This window comes from Drosophila mojavensis, unplaced genomic scaffold (assembly GCF_018153725.1).
Source record: "Drosophila mojavensis isolate 15081-1352.22 unplaced genomic scaffold, ASM1815372v1 contig_74, whole genome shotgun sequence".
In the NCBI taxonomy this organism is placed as follows: Eukaryota; Metazoa; Arthropoda; class Insecta; order Diptera; family Drosophilidae; genus Drosophila; species Drosophila mojavensis.
The window spans coordinates 12,420,310-12,437,169 of NW_025318899.1; the positions used below are offsets into that span (position 1 = coordinate 12,420,310).

Consider the following 16,860-nt stretch of genomic DNA (forward strand, 5'->3'; position numbering starts at 1 on the left):
TCACGCCAAACTGACAGCTGGCATCCGGAATTGCAGTCGTACAGCAAAGTGCACTTTCCATGGCCGCAAAAATGCCGCACCCACACACACACACACACACAAACCTGCCGCCTCTCTGAGAGCGCCTGCCTCTTAGTGACGCCCACAACTATTCTATCTACCATCACACACACACATACTCACACTGCATGTGTGGGTGTGTTCATTAATCCTTCACTCAAAGCAGCAGCGCCGACGTCGTCATCTGTCTGTCGCCCCAAAACCAACCCAAATCACTCATACGACCCGTTTTTTATTCCGTTTGCATTCGTTTTGTGTTTTTTGCTTTGTTTCAGTTTTTTACTTTTTTTACACATATTTTTTTTTTTTGTTCTTTTTTGGTTTTACTTACCGCTGCAACAGCTTGGCACTGCGCTCATCCATTTGGGGATATTGGCGCCCCTTGGACTTGCCGAGGCATTTATTGCGCTTCTCGCTGACAGCCTGGCAGTAGAAGCCCTTTTTCACATCGTAGCGCAGGTGATTGGAATAGTCGAGGAGCGGTTGGATTTTCAAAAAGCGCTGCAGCTCGTTCATCACATCGACGGGATTGAGGCGCAATTGCTCGCCATCGATGATGTGCAGCTGCTGGGCGGGATAGTAGGCCAGCCAGTGCTCCAGGTGCTGTGCGTATTTGCCCGGATTCAGGCAGCGATTACGCAAATCCTTCAGAGCGCGCGGTGCCGAGTCGCTAGCCGTTATGACCTGGCCAAAGAAGCAAATGTCAAAAAGTTAAAGACATACGACATACGATACGATGTATATACATATACATACACATATACACATACTTATATAACTCAAGTTCATGTGCTGTGACCAATTTAATGGTCGACTTCAGACATTGGGAGACATCGGGTCGAACACATGTCAAAATGTTGAGCAAGGGAAGCAAAAGGCAGAGGGGGCAGCACCAGGGGCGTGGGCGTGTCACTGCAAACATGTGTTAAGCTGGCCAATGCTGCATGCGGCAGGTGCAACTAAATATGCTGCAATTGGCATTGCACTCAGCTGTTGGCTAAAAAGGAATCTGCATGCAAATCGAAAAATGATGCCGACAAGTTGCTTCACTCTAAGGCGGCAACAGTACAAGTGGGGGGCGCGGTGACATGGGAGGTTTGGGTAAATAAAATCGAAAAGCGATTTTGTGGAGCGCCAAATGAATTTTCATTTTGAAGAGTTGCTCTCCAAACAGCAATGGCAATGGCATTGGCAATAAATGCCACATCGAACCAGTTGCAAGTGCAGCTTGTGGTTGCGCTGCATGTTCTGCTTGACTAAGCTCATGCTGAATTGATGGATAGTTCATTAGATTTCTGTGCATTTGCAGCTGACAGCTGTTGACTAATGAACCAAAAACAATCTTGCCAAAAACAGATCTGGCCAGGGCTGTGTGTGTGTGTGTGTACGTGTGTGTGTATGTGTGTGCATTGCAGAGTCCTGCTTCGGATATATTTATGCTTTGGCAGGAGTCGAGGTAGTTAAATGGTTGTTGGACTCACAGCTTAATTGCTGGCAAATTCTTGTCCCAACTTTATTTGAATACTCTTGGAGACTAACACTTAAATTGCTATGAAAATGAAACTCTTGCACAAAGTTTGTGGAAAGGTATAATTGGGAATATACAAGAGCTTATTATTCGGGCAATTGTTGCTGAAGAACTTAGGACTACAATGTCGTTCAGACTTTGTTGATATCTAAGGAACCTTTTCAAGTTTGTTTCAGGGTTTGTTTGGAATCGTAGTAAATGCTAAATTAACTTGGATATATATGTTAAGCTGATTTATGTTGAAACTGAGAGAGAGAGAGAGATAAAGATAGAGAGAGAGTGAGAAGCAGAAGATGAGAGAGGTAGGAAGAAACATAGAGGGAGGCAGACAAACTGACATGCGACAGATCGAGTGAGAATGAGAGACAGAGAGAGAAATAAAAAGTGAGAGAGAAACAGAGTGAGATAGACATATAGAGAGAGTGAGAAGAGAGATCTTATAAAGCTCAGCTGCAAATGCTAACCAATAAGATCTATAGGCATATACGTATACAGTTTAGGTATTCATACGCATCCCTCAAGCATTCACACATTCACTCTCTCTCTCTCTCCCTCTCACCAGATGTTATATACTCTGAAGCACTCACCTGATAGAAACTGTAGTTGTTCGCTATGACATCGCCGTGAGCGCGCTGATGCTGATACCAGGAGTAGGCGCGCTTCGCTGGCGATATGAGGATGGTCACGATCTTGGCATGGGGCAGGAGAGCGTGCGCCCGCTTAGGCACCGCCTCGCCGTCGAAGTAGGTGGCGCTCTTCTCGAACATGTAGCGCGGCGTGCCCACGGCGGTGGGCATGGGGGAGCTGGTGTTGGGCAGCGTTTCCGAGGGAAAGAAGTCCATGTACCAGTCAAGGCCGCGGTAGTAGTTGTTGCCATTGAAGAACTGCACCTCCTCGAAGGTGTCCGGGCTGGGTATGTTGCTGGCCACGCTGCCGTGCATCGAGAGGAATGTGTAGAGGGCGGTGGTGCCCGTCTTCTGCGGCCCAATGACCAGGAATTTGGGCAGGGAGTCGCAGCTCTTGGTTTTCGACCAGATCTTCTTGTGGCGCGCATCGTCGCAGGGATTGCCCCACACGGGATCCACCTCCTCGGGATGCAGGCGGAAGTACATCTCAGCCAGCTGAATGGGCGGTGCCGAGGCCAGCTTCAGATTGGTCCAGCACTGCAGGAACTTGATGACCGATTGGAATGTGTAGAGCGCCAGGCGATCGGAGCCATAGTTGGACATGTGCGTCATGAATATGTTGATGGGATTGTAGACGATGGTCTGGAACAGCTCGCCGCCCTGTATGGACTCGTCCAGCTTATCCCGCCCACCCGGATACCTATCTATGTACATGGTGTGGGTGAACAGGCCGCACGTCTGCCGCGGCAGCACCATTATATTCCGGTGGATGAAGCCACGGCGCAGGCGAGCCGGCCGCAAATGCGGATACTCCTCGGTGGAGGTGACCTTCACGTTCCACACCTGCTTCCAGGCCATGTAGAGCAGCTCGTGCGCCGGATAGACACCCGAATGATGCGGCGATATGGAGTAACCGGAATTCGTGGGAATATTGTGCTCCTTGGCGAACGCAAAGTTCAGCTGCATCTCGGCCATGAGCAGGGTGAGGTTGTCGTAGAGATGCGGTTGCTGGTGCTTCCACATGTGCGAGAACCAGTTGAACTCCTGCACATTCTGCAGCAGGAAGTCGTCGCCCAGATTCTCCTCCCGGGTGCCGTGATGGTAGTACTTGCCGGAGAAGCCCAAATTGAAACGGAAGCCGGGCACCATGCCGCCAATGATCCTCTGCGTGGCAATCAGAGCGCGCACATCGTCCGGCCGCAGCCGAGTGCCCTTCTCGCCCACAAAGATGTCATCGATGTCCACCAGGATCATGCGCTCCAAGCTGAGACTCAGCTGGCCATGACTGAGGTAGCTAAGTGCGTCGAGGAACACCAATCGATGCAGCCAGAATCGCAGACTGCTCCCAAAGAGCACGCGCTGTATGCCATCCAATTGGCCGCGATCCTGCAGCACCGTGGTCAGCGGCAGCTGCACCTGACCCACACTGTCCGCTGGATACTCCTGGGTGTTGCGCTGCGCCCACTCCACCGGCTCGTAGGTGCTGTGATTGTGCTGGAACACCGCCCAATCGTCGCCTGGCAGGGCACCCCAGGCCGTTTCCCCAGCACGCGTGAGACGCAACACGGAGGAGCTGGGATTCAGGCTGGCGTCTCGCAGCCGCAGGTTCGTGTGCACAAAGAGCGGAAAGTCGCGCAGCTGGGCACCGACCAGCGTCTCCTCGCTGGGACTGACGAAGCCCACAATGCCCACAGAGTATTCGCGGCAATACTTGTCCAGCAGCTCGCGATTCCACTTGTCCATGTTGAGATACTTGTCCAGATTCTCAAACACAATCACGCCATAGCGGCCCTTGTCCAGATTCGTCAGCACCGGCAGACTCTTGCCGGCCACCTCGATTTTATATCTGCAAGAAGAGAATAAAGACAAGGAGACTGTGAGATAACGCAGCAGACAGTTAAATATTTGAGATGCTCGCCGCACGTATTATAACACCCCCGACTAACATGACAATCGTAGAAAGAAATGGAAACTGAAACTGCTCGAGCTTGCAGCAGAATCCCCTCAGAAGCTGTCAGAACCAGGGGCGCAAAAAGAGGGTGCCAGACTTCATGTCAACCTTGACATGCACATAGAGACACGATGGGGCACCGAAAGAGAGAGAGAGTGACAGAGCAGGAGTGAGTGAGAAGGCGCTATAGTATACTTGGCTTCACACAGCGTTGCATGTGACATCAGCTGTCAGAAGCTCTTTGCTACAACACTCTGGCAATCAAATGCTTTACACTCCATAAACTATTAACAACATGCACAGAAATATGTACACGAGAATGAAATTGATTCGAGCGGGCTATGCTTGAAATTTTAATAAATATTTTAAACTTAATATTTGATTAAACACTTTAGTCAAATTTGCATTGCATGCTGGGATTCGCTTATTAATATTCATAAATATTTTACTCGCACACAAAACATGCGCATACCCTGTTGTTGTCATAGTGTGGGTATATTGAAGTGGAGAATAATGAGGATATTGAGAAGTTGGATGATATGATATAATTTAAACTAATAAAATATAATATAATATGATATGTCTTATATAATTTTTATTACATTTTTTTGTTGTTTTATATTTTATGTTTTATATTTTATATATTATATTTTATATTTAAAATTTTTGTATTTTATATTTTATATTTTATAATTTATATATTATATTTTAATAATTTATTTTTTTTTTATTTTATATTTTTAATTTCATATTTAATATTTGTTTATAATTTTACTTTAACAGTTTATATTTTATTTATAATATATTATATTTTATGCCTTCATTCTATTTGCTATTATGTTAACCTATTGTACATAAAAATCCGAGAATTTACGCATATCTATATGCTCATGCAGCGCAATATTTAAGCCTTCTATTTAACGCGCTCGCATATCTTTTGCTGTCATCGAGCACGTTTAAGCCAGGCTAACTGCACGTCCATCATTATAGCTTTTTCACTATGCCCACTTGCTTTAATTCATTTGCATATTTGCATTGAATGGAAAAAACCTCAACAATAATTGCATTGCACATTTTGGGCAAATACTCTGCAAAAACATATAAATAAAATCAATTTGCAATATTATTTATCCACCTGTAGTTGAAAGTGTACGCCCGTTCCTCGTCTCTCTCTCTCCCTCTCTCTCTCTCTCTCTCTCTCTCTCTCTCTCTCTCTCTCTCTCTCTCTCTCTCTGGCTATCTGTCTGTCTGTTTCTCACTCTGTCACTAGCAAACGGGCTAAAACCACCAGGTCTGGTTCATGCTGTTGACCCGCAAACATCCCCTCAAACTGAAAGCCACAATTTAAAACCAATCCCAAATCTCAATTCAAACCCTCGATGCGAGCCCCAGGCAACCCCGCTCGTATTGTGCGTAAATATTCAAATATTTTCAGTGAAATGGAAATTCCAATTGATTGAATAGCTGTATGCATAGTACGCCGCCGTGCGGCCATGATATCTGCTTACCTGAGCACATATGTATGTGTTGCTGTTGCAGCAGCTATAAAGCACATTTGCACATATGCCACAGGCTTCATGTCGGGGCCATTTAGTTGGGGCTTTAAAGCTAAACAATAATAACACCAACCGAAAACCGCCAAAAACTGAACAGCTTATAAAACTTGGCTACTTTGTGTGAAATGTGAGCGAAGCCACGTAAAATCCCAGTGAAACGGAAAAACATCAAATGTCGGTTGGTTTGGAGGAGGCACCCACATGGTAAACTTTCCTGTTTTTTTTTATTGGTAAAAAACCCCTTTCGAAAAAAAAAAAAGGAAAAAGCGTATTCGGTTTTTTCGTTGCCCAGCGAGCATTCGGCGAAGCATATTAAAATATTTGCAGGTGGCACGAGCTGCATAAAAAGTCATAAGGCAAAACATTTTATGCTCATCTATATGTATATGCCATTGTGGGCGCTGTGGGCGTGGCGCATTATTGATAGTTTTTTCATGCAATGGGTTTGACAACACGGGAAAAAAGTAAAATGGGGGTAGACCAGGCGAAAAATACAGCCACAAAAAAGCAGCATATATAAGAAAGGGCATGACTTTTGGCCCACACACACACACACACACACAAACATCCCAAAAAAAGGACCCTGCACAGGGGTTTGCGGGCTATGGCTGAATGAAAAATGCGAGCCGCGCTGACATACTGCATGCATTGCATATTTTATGTCGCGTCAACACGAGACCATCTGTGTCACATGGGTAGAAGGGTAAACCTCGAACTACGTCCCTCTGTCGTCCTTCTGTCCACACACACACACAGAGCCCGCCGGACACCATTCCAAATGGGCGTTTGTCCAACGGGATATTGAAAAATCGCACGCTGAGCAGTCGAAGCCGGGCCCCACAGAGAAATAATGAAATGTTAACTGAAGCGAGTCAAGGTTCAGATAGTCCCAATGGGAAACACACTAGAGCTGACCCGATTTATATTGCAATCAAAATTGTCAGTCTATTTTTCATTTAAGCTCCAGCTCTTGTCGTAGGGAAATGGCATGCATAAAAGGTTAAATACTATAGTCGAGTATAAAGAGCTTCACTTAGAGCGTTGCGGCTTAGTTGAAAAATTCAAAAGGGAAAAGCATTTGAAAACTTAATAAATTTTACTGTTATCGTTTAAAATTTGACATTAAATTATAGGGCATATTTTAAGTGAAAAACGTAAAAGATCTAAAAAATTGAGTTTGAATTTATAAATAAATAAAATTAATAAATAAACTAAATATATAAACGAATTACTTTAAAGGATTGTTTTGTGTTGGCTTTTGTTGTTTAAAATTTGACTAATAATATTTTACTTATAATATATATTATATTTTATATAAAATTATATCAATAATTGAAATTAATTTTTAAATTTGTTTGTATTTATAAATAAATAAATAAAGCTTAACAAACACGAATTTTATAATAAATTCACACAAATAATTCTAAAAAAAAAAAAATAATTAAGCATTTGGAGCTGTACTTGCAAAAAAGTAAGTGAAAACCGACAATTACAAAATTTTCTCAAGAAGTTAAACATCCAAAAGTCAAATCAATCAAGAAATTTCCCAAACTCAAATACAGGACTTTTAATTTAAGAGCAAATTAACAAGTAGCTCCGGCTCGAGTCAATTGGAGAAAGGCTTGACAAACATTGAAGATTAATTGCTTTGAAAAGAGGAAGAAAAAGCCTGTTGCAAATTTGTACTGCTCGTTGTTAAGTGAACAGGCAGCAGCTGTCTAGGCAGGGTCTAGAAAGATAAATGACTTGCAAATCGCAAAGCTTGCTTAAGTGTGGCATAATGCTTGATAACGTAAACTCGATTAACTGCAACTGCCACTGAAATGCTGCCAACTCCATGACAATGTCAACGCGGCCCAAGAGCGAATGGAAGTGTATTTAAAACATTTTCATAGCATACTTTGACGGTGTTGGCACTTTAAACGGCTTCTCGTTTGCCTCGCACGACTCGCATTAATTAAAACGTTTTATCAGCGCAAAATGTTTGTTTAATTAACTATGTAATGGCACATGCCATTCTATCGCCCACTTACTTTCACTTTCACTTTCACTCTCTCTCTCTCTCTTTCTCCCTCACTCTATTTTCTTTCGGTTCTTTTTTTTCTGTTTTTTGCCGAGTGTTTTGTTGCCTTTGCACTTATACAAGCTTGTGTTAATATTTGAAATTTAATTGCCAGACGAGATAAACGCAGCTGAGTGCTCGCTGCTCGGGCAGGGTAAGGCTGACGCCTGGGTAGCGACGCGTTTCATTTACAGGCCCGCAGCGGATTTGTTTTAAAAACCCATTAACGGGTATTACTTGCAAGTAAATAAATGTTGTTTTTTTTTTTAAGCTCATATGTGTGTGAGTGCTGTGTGCTGTCTGGCTGTCTGTGTGTGTGTGTGTGTGTGTGTGCAGCTTACGCTCATTTGTTTGCATTTGTACGAGGCGTTAAATTATCCTCAGGATGCACGTAAAACTGCAAATGCCGTCATGAGCTGCTTGTTTGTTGTGCGCTGTAGTTGCTTGTCGCAGTTGCTGCTGTTGTTGTCGCAGTTGTTGTTGCTGCTGCTGCTGCAGTTATTTCCCGTTGTAGGTGCTTGACTGTCGCTTGCCCTGCTGCGGCGTCTAGTCGCTCGTTCGCTCGCTTATGCAGCGCATTAAATGAGCTTAGTTTTACTTGACTTTCCACTGCCACTTTGGCTTACACTTTCTAGTCAGCCGAGTGTCCCGCACACAACCACAACTAAGCCAACCAGCCAGCCAGCCAACCACCTCCCACTCTCGCTCGCCCTACACCTATTTCAATCCCTATCGCTCCCTGCCCGCCTTCCTCTGTCTTTACATCTCTTTTCAGCTTGTAATTTCATTAGAGCGCTTTGGGGCCAGGCTTCAGCTTGTTTGGCATCTTCTTTGGCTTGCCGTCGTGTTGATATTTGCGTCAGGAAATTAAGCTGCAGGGCTTGAGATAGAGAACGTTTCGCGCTAATCGAAAAATCCACAATATTTAGTTTGGCTGATACAATGTCGTCGAGCATCGCCCTTCGCTGATATCCTTGATCTTTGTGGCGTAAACAGGTGCACGCTGCTTGGCAACAAATGTGGCAACATCAGAAGAAGAAGCAGCAGATGAAACTTTGTTATTGGCCAAAAAGTTCAGCATGATTAGCTGCGAGAAATGTCGCAATTAGGTGGCGAAATTTTTGCCTCTGCTATGGGCATATTTAAGGCAACTTTTCTAATTGACAGCACACTGTGCCACTGTGCCAGGCAACACGTGTTGCAAATAACTAACCACATTTTGAGGCGCCAGTTTAACCTCGATGAATGCTATGTGTGTGTGTCTGTGTGTGTGTGTTTGTGCAAGCGAGAGTGTAGGCCTAACGCCTGGGGCACTGTGAGGGAAATCAATATATTTGATATATAACAGTGAGACTATAGTTCGGTTACTTTTTATAGTCGGTTGCGAAACGAAAGCCGTATATTGATTTTGTCTAACTGACTGTCAGGCGTTTTCAATATGAAATTTATGCTTTTGTACAAACAGAATATGAATTATTTATAAATATGCCTAAAAACTAGCTTTAAAACAACAAATTCAATTGCAGTGCATATTATGCAGTCGGTTAAGCTCGACCATAACGTTGCTTGTTTTATTGTTCATTGCGTATGCAAATAGCTGAAAAGCAATTGAAATCAATACATTTCATATTTTATACAACATTGTTCATTGATTCATTTAGTCAATAAACTGTTCAAATATGAAGTTTTATGAACTTTTGTTCTATATATCGATGGCTATAGTTGTTAAATATTAAACTCGCATAACACATATACATGTATATTATTTATTATATATTAACTGTCGTCAGGCTATCAGTGTTAAGCCTTGGATTAGCGTATCGTAACTTTATTCAATAAACATTCAGACAGGCAGCTCAATTACTCACTTCTATGATAAATATGAGAATTGCGAATAAATAATGAATATTAATAAATAATAATAATAAATTGCAGATAAAAAACAATAGATAATATGCAATAAAACGATAAATAATTAAAAAGTAATATTTATTTTATAGTGAATAATGAATAATGAATAATAAACATAGCTGACACATATAGTATCTATCAATTTTCTCATCATTGACGCTCGACCGACACTCAGTCGCCCTCTGAGCAAGAGCCTTCGGTTCTTTTCGCTTTTTATTTCTGTTGAGATCTGCGAGTTGACCTATTCGTGTTACGCTCTTTTCACGAACATCGTTTAGGCAGCAATACGATTGACGATCGCCCAATGAGACGTAGTGTGAGTGAGCAAAGAGGGAGCTCAAGTAAGCAATGCACACGATTCTCACATGCACACACTCAATTCATGGACAACGCTCGTATATATACCAATACATATACAAGCGCTCAGGGAAGATCTAGAGCGGAAAAGGTTTTCGACCGATCGAGAGCGAGCTCGTTGAAGCACCGACGCTATCGGTTGCTCTCTGAGTTTTTTCTCAGAGTATATGTAAAAGGGACTTATTTGCAGACATCAAGAAAAATTCGACAAATATATTTGAGCTTTGATAAAAAATAATATAAATTAAATAAAAATATTTAACAAATAGTAAACATTAAATAATATTATAATAAAACAAAGTAGGTCTAATCGCAGCCCCATTTAATTGCCTGTTAATAAATTCGATGATTGCATTTAATGTTCTCAGCCCTTTCCCATTAGCCCATTTCCATTAGGCCGTGTTTAATCTATTGTAAGCTTGTACTGCCAAAATTCTAATTAGAACATTTCAGCTGTGCATTAAAATGCGCGTCAATTGTAATTAGTTGTAGTAATTAGGTAATGTTTACGAACTGCAGAAGTGGCAGCACTAGGAGCAGGAGTACTAAATGAGTAGATTAACATATTTGTGCTGCCCGCCGCCTGCTGCTGGCATATAAATAACTGAAACAGCACTTCGAATATCAATGGCTAAAATGTTGCTTATTAGCCGGCGGTGGGAGGGCATTTGCACCTTTTCTGGCTCAATTTGCAGGCATGGCTCGTAGCCCGAATTAAGCCATTTTTGGCCATTAACATGGCAAAGAAGTTGCCACTTATTATTAAGCCAGCTATATGGCTACGTGCTGGGAGTCATTTCCAGCTGAAGTTGCTTAGCCAACTTTACGGCCAATCTATATATCATAAATAAAAGCCATCCCCACGGGCTGGGCTACAGTTACTCTTGCCCAGGACACTAAACAATGTGAAAATTATACAACAAATGGCCATTATAGGGCCAATGGTTGGCTGGGGCGACGCCTCGACGCCTTCACGCGACACAGCCGAAGCGTGGAGGCAAGCGAGAGCTCCACAGCTCAACTCAGCTCAGCTCAGACCAGCTCAGCTCAGCCCAGCGAGTCGTGGGCAATAAATGAGTTTAAACTAGAAAATTTATTATACGCGGCGAAACTACTTAAGTGAACGGCAGAAAAAAAATATAAGAAAAGAAAAGAAAATGGGTAAGAAAAGAAAAAAAGCCCCAACCAAGCCAGCTAGTCAGGCAGTCGTGCAGTTCGGCCAGGACACGCAAAGGCAACGTCCTGACATTGTGGCATCCCGAGGTTCGCGACTTCGCGACTTTGCGTCTCCCTCAGCGCCACATGCTTAGGCCAATATAATCACATGGAGCGGCAGCAAGGGCTAAGAGGCACAGTTTCGATGTGCTGGCGGGTGGAGGGACTGAGGCTAGGTAGGCGGTAGGCGGTAGGCGGTAGGCGGTAGGCGTCCTGCTGCTTGAGTAATTCAATAAAATAACCAATTTGTTGAAAAATAACAACAAGCGGCGGCGGCTGCGACGACGTCGACGTTGGCAACAACGCACAAAAGTCAGCCAAGCCAACTTGTCACAGCCAACGCAGGAGGAGCAGGAGAAGGCAACAAGGATGAGGCTGCAATCTGAGAATAGCTGCGACAGCAGCCACGTACCGAACACTAGAGCAAAATATTTTTTATTTATACGTAGCACACACAACAGCACACACACACTCTTGTGGACATGGACTACATTGTATAGTCATATTTACTAGAGGGTCGACCTGCTGCTACATTGTCGTTGCCAGGCTGCCAGGCTGTGCCACAGTGGGGCACATACTCATATGTGTGCATAGAAAGTGTCACAATTGTGTTTATGGAAATTGAGCATGTTTATGCATGCATGAGCTGCTAGACTGCTAGACAGCAGGCCAACAGCAATTTGTGTGTTCATGCGGTTGGCCGATTTGCGCCACTGTGCCATAAAATGTGGCAGGTTAACTCCATTGACTTGTGAAAAATTGAAAATAAAAACTTTCCGCGACATTATTAAAGTAAACATTGGCGCAAAAGGGTGTGATTATGACGAGCCAAGGACCTGTGGCAGCTGCCAGCCAGATGGAGTGGGACGGTAGTTGAGAGACGGGCAGAGGTGGTTAGCTTCGCTTCGCTTTGCTTGTTGTAGCTGCTGCTGCTGCTGCTGCTGCTGCTGCTGCTGCTGCTGCTGTTGTTGTTGTTGTTGTTGCCACCATGGCAAGCTTCCAATTGTGGTGGCTGTTTATGGCGTTTGCCATGTGTCTGTAAATTGACGTCAGCGAAGCGGCGGCTCTTGTTGCTTTTGTCGTTGTTCTTGGTTGGCTGCTGCTCCCGCCGCTCCTGCGGCTGCCCCTGCCTCTGCTGCTGCTGCTGCTGCTGCGCCATTTGGCATTTCGCGTTTTGTAAAGTTCGGGGCTCCCAGTGGCGCAATCAGCGCCAAACGAAGCCAACCATGGGGCTGGCCTGGGCTGGGTAGGATGTGTGCAGGTCCTTTTGGAGGGCCACAAAGCACGCTATTTTATACGGGAGCACACATATGAGCGCATGAGGGTGGGCGAGTGGGTGGGTTTTTGGTTTGCATGGCAGCCCTATGATAACAAGGCTGCTGATGACTTCCGTGTGCTAACTTGGCTCTGCTAGAACTCCTGCTCCTGCTCCTGATTCTACTCCTGCTGCTGTTCCTGCTGCTGCCGGCTGACTTGGCTCCAGCTGTTACGCCGGCTCAGTGACTGATTTTATTAGCAGCGTGCACAAAGCCAAATCAAAAATTGAAAATAAGGTTAAGTAGCTATTACCCGGAATAATGCTGAGCCAGCGTGCGGCATGCCAATGTGGGCGTGGCAAATGGCAATTTAATAAACGCACAACGATGCCGCCCTTTTTCTCTATGCGGCCATTCACTTCTTTTTTAGCTGGTGTAATTACCTTGGAAATTCCATTAGAATTTCACGGCGCATTAGAGGCCAGAAGCAGCCAGGCAGCTTGGCGTGTTAATTCTGTTGGGCCACTTAAAGGCCGATGCGTAAACCCAATTGGATGGGCCGGCCTTACGGGCGTTAAAACTTTCCAAAAGTTTTGCATACTTTTTGGGGCTGGCAGCCATTCGACTGCGGGGCGATGCCATTTGTCTGCGCTGCTCAAGCACAAAATTGGGGAGCAGCAAAGAGAGAAGAAAGGAGAGAGGCGAGAGGCGAGAAGAGAGAGGAGCACAGGCAAGCAGGCAGGCAGCCAGGCAAGACTTGGCAATCAATCAATTGGGCCAACGTCAGGTTTTTGGCTACAGCTAATTGGAACAGTTGGCAAAGGCCGCGAAGGAGAGAGAGAGAGAGAGGAAGAGGCTGAGAGATAGAGAGAGAGAGAGGCGCACAAAGCGTCAGGCAGTCGAGTATGACATAGGCGAATGTCTGTGGCATGGGCCAAAAGTTGCAGCAATTAACCGGACAGGAGGCAGTCAGCTCTTAATATGTGAGAGAGCTAGTCAGTGTGTGTGTGTGTGTGTGTGTGTGTGACAGTGTGCGTCACATACACACACACACACATACACTACAAAGTCAGCGAGTGAATTTTTCATGGCTAATTGAGTGGCAACTTGGGCGCAATTTGCTCGCGCGCACATAAATAATTGATAATTAAGTAGATGCAGTGCAGCGCAGCACCTGCAACACACTCACACACATGCACACATATAGACTCTGCTGCAGGCGCGCATAAAATATGGCGATGCAGTTGCCTGGACACGAATGCGCGTGGCAAGAAATTTATACGGCCGCATTGTTGCTGGGCTTCGTCATACATATGATGCTGCTGGCACTTGAAACTAGCACACACAGACACACTCCCTCACACACACAGATGGATAGATATACGCCCACACATATAGTACTCATCAACTGTAATGAGATGGTAATGTTAATGAAATTTGTTGCTTGCTTTGGCAAAGTTTTCCAGGCAAACCCAGGCGAGTGCTGGGCTGGGCTGCCTGATGTCAAGAGCTCTAATGAAGTCATTGATAAGCGCACAACAAGCTACATATACACACGCGTACATACACACACACTCAAAGAGAAACGAAACACATATAAGCACACACTGGTTAGCTTTTGAAGCAGCCAGAATCGTTGTTGCATATTCGGCTGCAGCGCGTAGACAATAGCTGACAGACCGAGCGACAGTGCGCGAAGAAGGAGGCAGGAGAGGGCCGAAGGGGCGAGGCGAGGGCAGCGACGCTGCGAGTGACTGTATGAGCTTTGGCTTGACTCTTGCTATTTGTACTTGAAATCTCATTAGAGTTGAAGCACTTTGCCTGACAGCAGCAGAGGCATTCTTGAAGCTAGTTTGGCATAACGACGAAAATTTAATTATATAACACAAAGCAAGCCAAGGCAAATCAGAGTGAGTGAGATAGAGTAAGAGAGAGAGAGAGAGAGAGAGAGACAGAGAAAGGGAGAGAGGTGGCGAGGCATATCAACAAAAGCCAGCAGAAAATTGAAATATTTTTTAGCCTTTTGACTTGTGACTTTTCCGCCCTCACACTGAGGTCAGCGTGCCAGCTTTTAGCTTCTCTAGTGCCCTATAACCGCAATTTGCACACATGCCCTTAATTTGCCCATGTTCAAGTGGAAAGTGTGAAAATGAAAATGGAGGCAAAAAAAAAAAAAAAAAAAAACAGCGAAAGGAAAATAAGAAAAGAAAATAAAATTAAAATGAAATAAAATGTTATTGAAAAGTTGCTATGGCCACGTCATGGCAGCCCCACTCCACACACACAGACTTTCCATGCGGCCATCCAGTCATTCAGCTATCCAGCTATCCAGCTGGTTTTATAATTGCGGTTTCGCAGGAGGTTGCAACCTGCGGTCATTGCGGCCAGCAGGATACACAAAGCATGCCTCGACTAAAGAATTACTTTTGCTGCCTGTCAGCCAAGAGCAACAACAACAGCAGCAGCCGAAGCTGTAGCAGGAGCCGGAGGGAGGCACTCGTCCGGCCGTAATTGGAATAATAGTAAAAAGCGAAGCTTACATGCTCCGAACAATGGGATTACAAAATAGTTAAAGCTTTGCCTTACTCCAGCTGCTGCCAAAAACAGATTGCACAATGCAAAATGTTTTAGTAATAGAGAAATATAATGAGAGTCGAGCTGAGCTCAACTGAGCTGAGCTGAACTGGAGCCCCAAGAAATGCAAGTGAGTCGCTTCGGCAAGAGTATGTGGCATTCAAAGTGCTGACTAAGCGATGCGACATGGCACAGGTGCAGAGCTGGGGATGTGGAACAGAAAGAGAAAGAGTGATAGAGAGGGAGAGAGAAAGAGAAAAGCAGAGAGACAGACATGACGCTCGTGGCTTCCGCTTGACTGGGAAGCTGCAGGCGTAGCCCACTCGACCACAAAAGCATAAGTTGCCAATTAAACTCGAACGCTTTGCTTGCTCCACCACTCCAGCAGCAGGGCGTGGCCAGAGGCAGTTGTCGAGAGGGGGCTGAGGCATTAATTTCATAACCTGCCTTTTTATGGCCAGCTGCCCAAATTGGGTCAACATTGACAATAGCCAAAAGAACGAAAGATGTGCCAGCCACTAGAGCTGCAGGCAGCTGAGATAGATGCCAGCTTGGGCTGCACAGCTCGCTGGCATCCTGCCTACCGTCTCCTGTGTCCTGCCTCCTGCCACTTGGCACTCGAGCTGAGCAATTCACAATTCATTTCTGGTGTCGGTTACGCTGCCACTTCCGTTTGCAGTTACTTTTGGCGTAATAATTGCATCGTTGCCTTTTGCAATTATGCAAATTTGCTGGAGCTAATTGTCTATGGTTCCTCTTTGACGGCACTTACTTGATCCGATTGTACACCAAGAGCTCGGCAATGTCACGACCCAGGCCCGAGTACGTTGTCTCCACAAACACCAGCACCTTGGGATCGATGCGCAGACGTGCCTCCGAACGATGATCGGGCGCCGGCGAGGCGTCACGTATGTGCTTGCCCGCCGAGTTAATCATGCGGCAGTTGATAATGGGCGCCGGATGTGTATCGCGCTGGATGAGACTGCAACAGAGAGAGAGAGAGAGAGAGAGGGAGAGAACATTGTTCAAGTTATTAATGTATATGTATGTATATGTTATATATGTATTTATGCATTCGCTTGATGCACACACAAAGAAGTTTTCTCAAAGAAAAACGAAAGCACGAAGCAAACAGCCGCAAAAGCACAAGAAATTGGTTGCACACATAATGTGTGCCGCAAGTTTCCTGCAGCCGCGACAACGTTACGTATGCGCAATATGCAAACTGCGACAAAGAAACAATAGCAGCTGCTGCTGCCAATACAACAAGCCAAAAGAATCCTTCGTCTTGCTCTTCCCACTGTCGGGTATGTGTATAAGTATATCCTCACTTGCATTGTTCCCCACCGCAGCTCCACCACCGCTCCCAATGGAGCTCATTAACCAGCTGAGTTGTCTTCAAAGGCAAGCAAACAGCCTGCTGCTTGCTCTCTCTGTGCTCGGCTTTAATGATTCATTGGCAACCTTAGCAATTCGGTTAGAGTTTTGTGTGACAACAAAACTTCCTAACTAACTCGAACTCGGACTCCAACTCGGGCTGCACCTTTGAACTGCTACAACTTTGCTTCTACTCTTCTCTCTCCTTCACACACATTTGTAATCCATTTGGCAAAGCATTTTGTTATATGGGAGTCTTATGCAATTTTCACATATCCGGCGAGCTGGCTGCAACAATTTTGCAACGGACTCCGCTTAGTCAAAGCGGCAACATGTGTTAGAAGTCTTTGAGTCCATTTCGTGCAAAATCCCCAAAAATTAACAAAA

General features: G+C 44.9%; 1 protein-coding gene across 2 annotated transcripts in view; it reads right to left on the minus strand.

Annotated features, from left to right (window-relative positions):
• Positions 1 to 16,860, minus strand: part of LOC6582225 (bifunctional heparan sulfate N-deacetylase/N-sulfotransferase) — a 53,921-nt gene that overhangs the window by 1,779 nt on the left and 35,282 nt on the right. For both annotated transcript variants that reach the window (XM_015162345.3, XM_002007893.4), the window contains exons 3-5: positions 15,869 to 16,078; positions 2,176 to 4,060; positions 392 to 744 (exon numbers count right to left, since the gene is read on the minus strand). In XM_015162345.3, the coding sequence (XP_015017831.1) occupies positions 392 to 744; positions 2,176 to 4,060; positions 15,869 to 16,078 (2,448 nt within the window). The remainder of the gene's footprint in view (positions 1 to 391; positions 745 to 2,175; positions 4,061 to 15,868; positions 16,079 to 16,860) is intronic.